The sequence below is a fragment of the Gavialis gangeticus genome, unplaced genomic scaffold (assembly GCF_001723915.1).
Source record: "Gavialis gangeticus isolate Ggan-Ray unplaced genomic scaffold, GavGan_comp1, whole genome shotgun sequence".
Taxonomy (NCBI): domain Eukaryota; kingdom Metazoa; phylum Chordata; order Crocodylia; family Gavialidae; genus Gavialis; species Gavialis gangeticus.
In genome coordinates, this window is record NW_017729032.1 from 124096672 (window position 1) to 124108419 (window position 11748).

An 11748-nucleotide genomic window follows, 5' to 3' on the forward strand; every position below is an offset into this window, starting at 1 on the left:
TTTTTTTTTTTTTTTTTTTTTTTAGTGCTTGAGTCACTCTTGCAAGAAAACAGTTGAAAATATGGTACTTACATTAGGTAAACTGCTAATTCATTGGTGTTGCATCAGAAAGCCATGTGGTTGAACAAATGAGAATTGACAACAAATATTTCGGTATGCTAGAAAGTCGCAACATGATTTTTATATCCATTTTATTCAAAGGACACAGCTTATCACTGACACTTCCTGCTTGCTACAGAAACATATAAAACTGCCTTGTCTCACCTTTTTCCACCACCTCCAAGTATTGTGAGACTGACAGATCAGATGTACCTTGTCCCAAGATTCATGTAAATGCAAGTAGGAATCGGAACTGAGGAATTTTCTATCTATTGACTCCTCTGTGAAGTCCTATGAAATATGAACTTTCATTTCTACCCAGGAGAACTTTTACAATCTTTTCCCCAGTGTCTGATGAAGCCGAAAGCCCGAAAGCTTGAAATTAAAGAACTTGTTTTTGCAAAAATCTTGTTGGTGTAATAAAAGATATCACCTCTACCATGAGCCCAGATTGATGTACCTCCCTGTTTTTGGAACTCTTCCAGAATGTGTTGTATGCTGCCACAAACCAATGATGGAAATATTTATTTAGGAAAGTTTAACTTATACTCTCAATCTGCTACTGCTTTGGATCCTGTCTTTGAAAACTGATCCCTATTGGTGGTTCATTTGTTTCCACTGCAAACAATCTTGTTCTTGAGTTTGAGTTGGCCTCTATCATTATTTACTTTTAGTTTAATGTACAGTATACAATTAGCATTAGTTACTCTGTGGTGTGCTTAGATACAATTTTAAAATTAAATACACTAGAACTTTTTTAAGATGAAAAACCATACTGTAACTAAAATAAATCTATCCTTATTAAGCTATACCCAACGGTGTTTGGCTTAAGAATGTGAGCATCACTGTAGAGTTCAGTGTGGGAAGTCTCTGTTTTTAGCCCTTGTACTTTTCAGTCAGTATCTTCCTGAAGTTCAGTCTAGGCTTTGTTCTTATTGTGACTCTTGGAGTTATGTAAAGGTCTATCAAATTGTGGGACAGATTATCCACATGGAGCAGCTGGTTTTAGTTTGGTTATTTGAGGATCCAAACAGACCAAAGACTGGAATGTTGGAGAGCTTAATAAGTGTCACAGAGGCTAGTGAAAGTGGATTTTCAAGTACTTGAGCCAAGATATAGGATTAAACGAACAAGGAAATTTAGGCTGAAGGAAAACAACCTTAGTTGACCAGTTATGATGATAACAGTTAAGATTGCCTTCGCCTCTGGCCTTTTGTGTGAAAAAGACACTCCTCTCCCCATGGAGTACTATATCTGATGCACACATCCTTATTCCCCTTCCTCCCATGCATCCTAGTCAAAGCCAGGCCACTTCCCAATGGAAGCCAGGAGGACAGATCAGGGTCAGGCTGCATGGACTCGCCAGCCAGGTCTGGCCCATTTTATAGACCTGGCACTGGCCTTCAGGGTGAAAAGGTTGGGCACCACTGAGGTGGAAGCTTTGGTATCCTGTCCAAAACTGACATTTGTCATTGTGACTATTGCTTTATAGTTTAATGACATTTTTCAGCCATGGTAAATGAGAACAAACTTCTGAATATCTTTACAGAACAAAATCTGAACACACAATTAGTAGTACCTTCAGGCATTTGAAGGAGAGAGATGGGGGAAGAGATTTTTGGATCTAAACCAATACTTTTTTGGCTTTGTACCCAACTGATTCATAGATTGTAAGGCCAGAAGGGACCTCGGAAGATCATCAGGTCCAGCCCCCTGCACCAAGCAGGAAAGATAACTGGGGGTCAGGTGACCCCAGCAAGGTGACTGTCTAGTGTCTTGAAAATTTCCAGGGTAGGTGGGTGATTGCACCACCTCTGGAGGGAGCGTATTCCACAATATGAACAACCTGGACTGCGAAGAAGTTTTTCCTTATGTTAAGCCTGAATCGATCTTCCAGGAGTTTATGGCCATTACTCATGGTTTCCCCCTTGGGTGCCCTGGTGAACAGTTGCTTGCCAAGCCTTTGATGTACTCCCCTAGTGTAGCTGTTAGCTGCTGCCAGGTCCCCTCTCAGCCTTTTCTTCCTCAGGCTGAAGAGTCCCAGGTCCCTTAGCTTTCTTCCTATAGCTTGTGTACCCCCAGAGGTCCACAGACCACAGGTTGAAAACAACTGCTCTAGCAAATTCTTGCTTGCTTCACGCCTTGGCTCTGATTCAAAAGGAGATGGTAGGGAAGCATCTGGTGCACTGGCTTCTCTCAAGCCTGTTGTCCACATAAATGCACTTATGTGGAACAAGTCCCATATAGCTGCAGTTGCATTTCTTGTAATAGTGCTTGTTCAGGCTGCCTTTTGTCCTGGATCTCCTTGTGCCACCTACTGGCAGGCATTAAAAGGCACAGCAGATCTAGCCATCCTCCAGTTCCTTCTTTCCACCCATGGCGGTGAGAAACCTTGCTGATCAACTTGCTTTGCCTATTGTTGTTTTCTTGTTTGTCTTGTTTGTGGCAACGTGTACAGTTACTTATTTGTGTGTGCCCATTAGAAAAAGATTTGTCAATGGAACTGGAGGATCATCTGTGGTACCAGAACTATGACCATATAGCAACAACAGCTCTTTACTATGCTTTGATTGCACCAGTAAAATGTGACTTTCCTAACATTGATTTCCTTCTCTCTCATTCCCCAAGTAGAGTAGAATATGTCCTGTTTCGCACACCCCTAATATTTACATATAACGAACACGAATATAGCTGTAAGCATATATTTGAAATTTGTCATAATGAGTTAAAAAGAAAGAAAAGAAAATTAACTTAATCTATTCCCTACTATTACAGTTAACGCTCCTGTAAATGAACGATTATGGAGATTTTTTTTTCACTATATTTTTAACTTTTCATGTTTGTCTATTTCCCTGAGTCTCTAGAGTAATCAATCTTGCCCTTTTAAATTAAGGTGGAGAATAAAGCTTTTAAAAAAGATGTTGATTATAAAATTAGAAATGGCAAAGAGACCTGCCTGGCTAACAGTTGCTTTTTTATTTTATTTTATTTTTTAAACTAGTTTCATGGTTGTTAGGGTTGGAAGGGACCTCAGTAGATCATCGAGTCCAACCCCCTGCCCTTGGCAGGGAAAAGTGCTGGGATCATATGACCATGCTTGTCCAGGCTTCTCTTAAAGACCCCCAAGGTGGGGAGAGTGCCACCCTCCCTTGGAAGCCCATCCAGATTCTGGCAACCTTTACCATAAAGAAGTTCTTCCTGATGTCCAACCTAAATCTGCTCTGTCAGTTTGTGGCCGTTGTTCCTCGTTATTCCAAAGGGTGCCCTGGTAAACAGAGCATCTCCTGTTTCTTGTGCCTGGCCTCCCCCTCCCCCCAGTGAATTTGTCAGCGGCCACAAGATCCCCTCTCAGCCTTCTCTTATGGAGGCTGAAGAGATCCAGATCCCTCAGTCTCTCCTCATAGGGCCTTACCTGCAGGCCCCTAACCACACAAGTGGTCCTCCTCTGGACCCTCTCAAGGCTGTCACTTTTGAAGTGCGGCGCTCAGAACTGGACGTAGTATTCCAACTGTGGCCTGACCAATGCTGCATAAAGTGAAAGTATCACCTCCCTGGACCTGTTCGTGATGCACCTGCTAACAAATGATAGAGTGCTGTTAGTTTTACTGATTACTTCGTCGCATTGATGACCTATATTTATCTCGGAGTCCACTGTGACTCCGAGATCCCTTTCCGCCGCTGTGCTGCTGAGAAGGTCATCCCCTAGCCTATAGGTGTGTTGGTGATTCCTTCTCCCTAGATGCAACACTTTGCACTTGTCTTTGTTGAACTGCATCCTATTCTTTTCTGCCCACTTTTCCAACCTGTCCAGGTCTGCCTGGATTTGATTCCTTCCCACTAGTATGTTTACCCCATAATTTTGTGTCATCCGCAAATTTGGACAGAGTGCTCTCCACGCCCTCATCCAAGTCAGTGATGAAGACATTGACTAGCACAGGTCCAAGGACTGAGCCTTGGGGGACTGCACTGTCCACAACTTTCCAGTGCGGTCCCCCAAGTTTAATTGTGGTATTAAGTTTCCCACAGGTACTGCAATTAAAGTAGAATGTATACTTTTGCTAAAAAATGCAACCATTTAACTTGGCTCCCTGTTAATTATTTTATTATGTTGCACAATTACAGAGGCGCTTCCATTGCTGGTGAGAGTTATTCAGTCACCAGATGCCAAAACCAAAGAGAACGTAAATGCAACAGAGAACTGCATTTCAGCAGTAGGAAAGATCATGAAATTCAAGCCTGATTGTGTAAATGTTGAAGAAGTCCTGCCACATTGGTTATCATGGCTTCCACTGCATGAAGACAAAGAAGAAGCTGTTCATACTTTCAATTATCTATGTGACTTAATTGAGAGGTAAGATAATGTATTTTATTCATAAAGTAAATGTACTTTTGGTTATGTTTGAATTTATTTTCAATTAAGGAATTTCTCTAGTGTTTCACATTCCATAGCAAACTGTCATTGTTCTAAGTCACTTATCTTATTCAAAAAATGTACACGCAGATGTTGGGGAAAAAGTCGTTCCAGAAAGACAGTTTTTAAGAAAATTCCAAGGGATCTGGTTCTGCTCCCCCTGGCTTAATATACTGAAGAGGGTCTGGCTGAGGCAGAAGGGTGCTTCAGTTTAGGGCTAACTGGCAGCACGTGTGGGGCTGGCCAGCAGTGAGTACTACGGAGTAAATTTAGTTATATTCCAGCCTATCAGGAGCATACATGTTAGATGCAAAGACATTTACTGCGCAGCTAACTTTGTGTACATGAGACATTTACTGCTCGATAGACTCACCCAGTATGTCTTTGGACCCTTAGTACCTGATGCGTGTTAGTGAAGAAATTTCTATGGGAGTGAGAAGTGACCTCTTTAAAACAGGTGTACCTAACAGTTTAACTCTTGCCTTTCTCCTCCTGGTTAATTTCGTGGAGAAGAATAGGATGAGACTAACTAAAGCTTACTTAATATTTCAAGTCTAATAGTATTTAATGTGGACTGAAATTTGAAACTGAAAGATAAATCTGACATCAGTTTGTTTCCTGGTGAAAGGTTAACTAGGAAAAAAAAAAGTATCAACGTGGATACCACCCCATTAGCTGCTTTTTTTTTCTCTTATTATGTATCTCTCTTCCTCTGTTCAGTTTCCTTGACCCCCTTTGTTATTATAGACTGCTCTATTTTTAAAGGACTTGTTTTGTGGTATATCTCAATCAAAACTAATAAAGACTTCAGAGGAAAAACGGTATTGATTGGCTGTTCATGTGGCTTTGGGGAGCAGGTCCTTTTAAGAAATGCGAAGATTTGTCATAATGCTTCCAGTTCATCTTATTGGACCACCTCATGCTGACTTGGCCCGCAACAGCTCATCAGAGCTCCCTTGTGTGGCCCTTCAGCCCAAATAATTTCCCACCCTTGCTTTAGATTAGGATAGTGTATGATGGTTTGGACAGGGATTATCCTATCTTAGGCAGGGGGTTGGACCTGATGACATCTGGAGATCCCTCCCAGCCCTACTTCTCTATGATTCTTTGATTCTGTGGTATTGCACAGAGGACAAAACCACGTTTGTATAATAAAATAAAATATCTCAAGCCAAAACTAATAGGTCTGAATTCAGATTACATGGTGGTAAACAGAAGCCCTTCAAGTGTTATGAAGGCCAAATTTACACTGCTGATTTTACATCATGCATCAACCACAACCTTAAGCTTGCTCTTCAGGAAGGAGCAAAAAAAAAAAAGAAGGGAATGAAGTAGCATTTCCCGGTCACCTCATACTTAACACTGAAAACAGTTACTTTAATTGGGACTGAAAAGCTTCTTATTACTGAAAGAGAGGGTCTGTTGTTTGAAGTTTTGCCACGGTGAGTAGAGCTTGTAGCAGAATACAGTAATACTCATGCTTAGGTCCAAAAACTTCTTAAAATTGACAAATTTGAAGCAGGAAACCCATCTGGATCTGTAGATACACATTCAGCTTGGAGAAGTGAAGGCTCAGGGGTGACTTGGTGGTAGCCTGTTAGTATATAAGGGGTGTGAATCAGGAACTGGGAGAACATCTGTTCACCAGAGCACCCCAAGGGAAGACCAGGTCTATCGGTCACGGACTGCTAGAAGACCATTTTAGATGGGACGTAAGGAAAAACTTCTTTACAGTCCTAGTCTCTAGAGTCTGGAATAGATTTCCCTCAGAAGCGGTGCAAGCACCTCCTCTGGATACCTTTTTAAGAAATGCTTGGATGCTTATCTTGCTGGGGTGATCTAACCCTAGCTGACTTACTGCCCCTTGGGCAGGGGGCTGGACCCAATGATCTCGCAAGGTTCCTTCCAGCCCTAATGTCTATGAAATGTATCAGTATAAAAAGTACAAAATAGGTCTGGGGAATCATCTAAACAAAGTACATGACACTTTTTCCATTAACAAAACATGGAATAATTGTTATGTAACATTCAACTTCAGTTTGCTCATTCTTAATGGGAAAAAATGATTTCCTTCCATAGACAAGAATATACTGAATCCTTGCTTATTTGAAAAAATATATATACATGTATACATATATTTTTATCTCTAACAGTAACAACACAGTTGTCCTTGGTCCCAACAACTCTAACCTTCCCAGAATATTTGGTATAATTGCGGATGGTGAAATTCATGAAGCTATTAAACATGAAGATCCATGTACCAAACGATTGGCTAATGTTGTTCGCCAAGTGCAGGTAAATGTAAATTTATTCAGGGGAATAACTAATGTGTTTTCAAAAGCAACTGAATTGTTAACAGAGTATTCAGGACTAGTCTTCATAATAAAAATGCTCCAGTAAGTGATTTATGCAGAAGGAATTTTCCAAATTGTTTAATTCAATTAAATAATCCAGTTTAAACTAGATAGACCTGATAGTGAAATAGAGGTTGTCTTTTGATTGACTTTTTAAGTATTTGCAGCTGACTGTTTTACTGCAGGGGTTCCCAAACTGTGGTATGCATACCCCTAGGGGTGCACAAAACAACTCTGGAGGGATACACAGGAGAAATTGTGTAATGGCAGATTTAATTTTCATTATAATATTGGCATTTAAGGGGTTAAAATATAAAACATGCTGGTAGTAATACACAGGCAGCTGGTAAATCTGGAAGGGGGCACGCAGGAACCTCTGGCTTACTGTAAGTATTCATACACACAAGCCAAAGTGCAGCCTTTTCTTGTACCTTTCAGATGAATTCAGCTACGCATTTTTGGATTTTTTAAAAATGTTAGTGTTCGCCTTGGATTTAATGCAAAAGAGATATAGGTACCCAGCCACTGGGCTGCTTTATAGCAGTATACCACATAGAGACCCAGGCACAAAACTTAAGGAACAAATGCAAGTCCTGGTACAAAATGAAGACAAAACAGAACATCATTGTGCCGTTACATAAATCCATGGTGCGCTCGTATCTTGAATACTGTGTACAATTCTGGCTTCTGCAACTCAAAAAGAATGTAACAGAATTGGAAAAGGTACAGAGAAAAGCAGCCAAAATGAGTAGGAGTTTATTCCCTAACCTATAAAGTATGTGTGTAAAGAGGCCTTGCATTGGGCAGCACTGATTATAGTTCTTCAAAGCCTTTTTTTCCATAATTCTGAAAGCAGAAGAACACTTCTTTCGTTTAAAAACAAATGACGCAAATTTTTAGGAAGACTTGAGCTTTTTACTAATTTCATTACTTTTCCTTTAAAGTACCTTCTGCCTTTATTCTAACATTTTAATGTCTTATGCCTGCTATAAATTCATAATAAATTTTTCATCTCTAAAATAAAATGGATGCAGAGTTGGCACCTGCCTATGGAAGCTGGAGAAAAGCACAGAATAATAAGAAAGAGACAAATTTCGGCTGCTTAAGGCAACAAATGTGAACTGTTTCCATGTTATCTAGCTATTTTGACATTTATAAAGATGAAAAATTCTTACCTGCAAATACTGAGCTTTCCACTGTCAATTTCAAAGTGCTAATAATGTAGAATGCCTGGTCATACCAAAAGTAATTAAATGCTTTCATGCATTAAATTGTCGTTGTCTGTAGATTACTGTGAATCTTGATACGCTATCTTTACACTTATTTTTGCCCTATCCTTCAGAAAATGATGCAAAATGACTTAAGTTTTTCAGTGTAATCTGATAAAGTATAGCATATTTAAGACCACAAACTTTTGTGGTTTTAAATGCATTTAAAATCTCTACGTTTGCTTTTGCAACAGTTGAGACTTTAAGCCTATAAACCGGAAGAAAAATAACTTGTTTTTTATAGTCTATTTCTGAGCCAAGCTGTCCCGTGCTCCCAGGTTTCTGTTGGCAGTAGTTATGCATAAACATTTTTCACTTATTTATTATTCCTCTATTATGAAAGGTGTAATACCTTCAAAATATTGTAGATTCATTAAAGTAATTTCACTGTATTTGGAAAAAACAAAAATAGCACACAATACAACAGTATGGAAGGTGAGAAACTATGACTAAGGATACCTCTCCACTTAATAAAAAGAAAGTGCCATGCAATTCTGTTTGCTGGAGCATGAGTGAATGGTCAAACTGTAGGTAACTTCAGAAGAATAAAGAATGGAGTCTATCCTGTTTTGACTTGATTCCTTTTTAGTTCTAGGGAGCCTCTAAGAGGTTCAGACCCAAGTACAAAGGTCTTGTCTGTACTGCTTTCGGAACAAAACAAAACGAACATTAGTGTGTTTTGTCAGTACATGTTTGTATAGCCCAGGACTTAGTCTGTTCAACTTATTTCTAAGTATATAAACTCAGTGAGCATTGAACTCTGCAAAATTAGGTCCTGAATATAACTTTTTCCAGCCTGTATTCATTAAAGAAATCCTTTTTTGTTTTAGACCTCTGGAGGATTGTGGACAGAATGCATATCACAGCTGAATGCAGACCAACAGGCAGCCATACAGGAGCTCCTGAATTCTGCTTGAAGGGCCTTAATTATCATCTGCAAGAAAATAACTCCAAATAAACGTTTACCCTATTGTTTAGGTTTCTTTGTTTCTTTTTTGAGCAAAAGAGAACTGTAGTGTATGTAGGCCATTTTTCTACAACCTACAGGCAATGGCAGCAGGAAGAAGCACTCTTTCAGAATGGTGTTTAAATCAGTTTCTTTCCCACAACGCTGAAGAAGCTCCCTGTAAACCCTACAATAGCACTGAAGAGTATTTTTCTAACGGTATAAGCCATCCATATGATGGTGAAAGGGAAACAAGTTGAATTTTCTCATTAGACTTCATGGATTAAGAAACAGCTTTAAGACCTGTTATTCAGCAGTAGATGTACATTATAACAGATGAAAACATTTCTCTACATCTAGTGTTAACTGTATTAATTGGAGTGTGAGGTTTTTTTTGTAGGGTAGAAAATGCCCTTCTGCCCAGCAAACTAGTAGATCAAAAGATGAAAAATTGAAGATAAAAACATCAAGCATGAAGACCTCATTGATGTCCCTTTCAGTTTCTAAAAAAGGCTTATGTAGTGACTCAATGAGGAAAGCTGTTCAGCTTCCAGCCCTTGAATGTGAAGTGTCTTTGGCATGTCTGACAGTATCTCATTCACTCCTCAATAAATGACGTTGAAATACAATAAGAAGCTTGTGTAAAAGTTCACTGCTGTGTGGTTTTTATTCATTTAATTTGCTCCAGTGAAGAGATGCAAGAACAAACTTTGCTAGTTAAAATTTACGCAGAACTTCCCTAATACAGTATTATCTAGCTCTAACTTCATTTATTCTGGTTTCTTGGATTTTAACCACTTCTGAGTCAAAAGAACTGATAATGCTATGTAGAAGTCAAATTTAACAACATGCCTCTTGGTACGGGAATCTTACATATCTTGACCATATATTGTTTAAAGTCAAATACAATTGCATATCAATAACTTATAGAAAGTTGGTTAATGCTGTTTGAGGTGCAAATGTACAAAAAAAGTTGGCCAAATGGAACATTTTAATCACTACTACAGTTGTGAAAATATAACTGGTAGCTGATTCTGAACGAAGGAAATGCATGTGTCTTTTTGGTTTGTCATATTAGCAAAATATTACTTAAAATATTTTGAGATGTGCAACTTTTCTAAATCTTATTTAAACCTCTGTGTGAACACTTTGCAGTTTGTATTAACAGTTTCCAAAGCAATATAAATATGAAACAAATCAGAAATTAACTTAAGAATTAAAGATTTTTCGTTAAGTGGTTTTTGCAGCAGTCTCTTAAAGGTATGATGTGTTAAGGTGAAATGGAGTACGTTTTCTTAGTTTTATAACAAATAAAATGGCTGTCTACTCATTTAGGGCCTTGTTACACCTTACACTGAGCCACAGGAATGTTGATGGGTGTTTAGTGGTAGTTCAGGTTTGAAGCAGATGCATTTCAGGCCAGGAGGGGCCTGGAGGACACAGAATTTCCCCCCTTCCCTCATTCAAGGCCCCTCCTGCCCCCAGGGCTCTCCCCCACTGCCTCTGAGTTTCCTCTTGCTGCATCCCCCACCCCGACCCCCAGGCATTACTTGTGGTTGCCTGTGCTGTCTGTCCCAGGGGAGCAGGCAGGGGAAGAATTAACCTGCCTGCCAGTCACTGCTGCTGTCATGTTGCTGCTGTTCAGGTCCAGAGAGCAGCTGTGGGGACCAGGGGGCAAGTTAATCCTTCCTTGCTAGCTCCCCTGGGACAGATAGTGTGGGCAGCCACAAGTAAATGAGGGGGTGGGCAGTGAGTGGGAATCTGGGGTGCTAGGAAAAGTGGGGAGGGCAGTGGCTCTGGTCTGGGCCAGTGGAGAAGGGTGTGTAGGTGGGGTGGTTACACTAAGGTGCAACCTAGAGTAACTGTGGCTGCAGCTTTAGTGTAACACAGGTTGGATAATGTAGATCAGCAGAGATCCTGGTTTTCTCTGATTTTAAAAAAATCCCCAATTTTCATATTTAAAAAAAGTAACCCAAAATCCACATTTTTCCATGATTGAAATGAAACACTACCATATATAGAGAGATAACTATATTGGTCTCTAGAGAGATCTATATAGATATATATTAGTGGTGTTTCATTTTAATCATGGAAAAATGGATTTTGGGTTACTTTTTTTAATTATTTAGAGAAAACCAGGATCCCTGTAGATCAGAGATCATCCTGCTCTGGAGAGGCATAACTTTGAGCTGCAAAACCAAGGGCAGCACAGAGGCTGCTCTGGAATTCCAGCATGTTGGGGCAGACAACCAGGTCTGCTGGTGCATGGCAATTACTGCATTCCAGCGTCTCGTGTATCAACATCCCTGCACTTAAAAATGGCACTGGGGGTTCTTGAACTAAAACTCATCAAACAAGCTTTAATTCAAGCACCCCTACCACATTAAGTGCAGGGATGCATACATGAGCTGCAGCAGCACTTTTAATTAGACCGGGTCTCAGAACTGCTCTAATTAAAGTGCCAGCCTGTCCTCTTTCCTCCCCCACCCAGCTCTTCCCCCAGAGCACATGTAAAAGTGCTTAAAACTAGTTTCAGGTGTTAGTATGTGGACAATCCATGGGTTAAGAGCTGTAGGAGTTGCCCAAAATTACTATGCAACAAGACCCTGACAGGAGCTTTATTACTGTGGCTGTATAAACAGTCTAAAACTGCTTAATATATAATGCATC

General features: G+C 39.9%; 1 protein-coding gene across 1 annotated transcript in view; it reads left to right on the top strand.

The window, feature by feature from the left end:
- The window catches only part of IPO5 (importin 5), a 62136-nt gene extending 52406 nt beyond the window's left edge, over positions 1-9730 (top strand). The window contains exons 23-25 of the mRNA XM_019523940.1: positions 4222-4450; positions 6664-6805; positions 8963-9730. Of these exons, the coding sequence (XP_019379485.1) occupies positions 4222-4450; positions 6664-6805; positions 8963-9049 (458 nt within the window). The 3' untranslated portion in view covers positions 9050-9730. The remainder of the gene's footprint in view (positions 1-4221; positions 4451-6663; positions 6806-8962) is intronic.
- The last annotated feature ends 2018 nt before the right edge of the window (positions 9731-11748 follow it).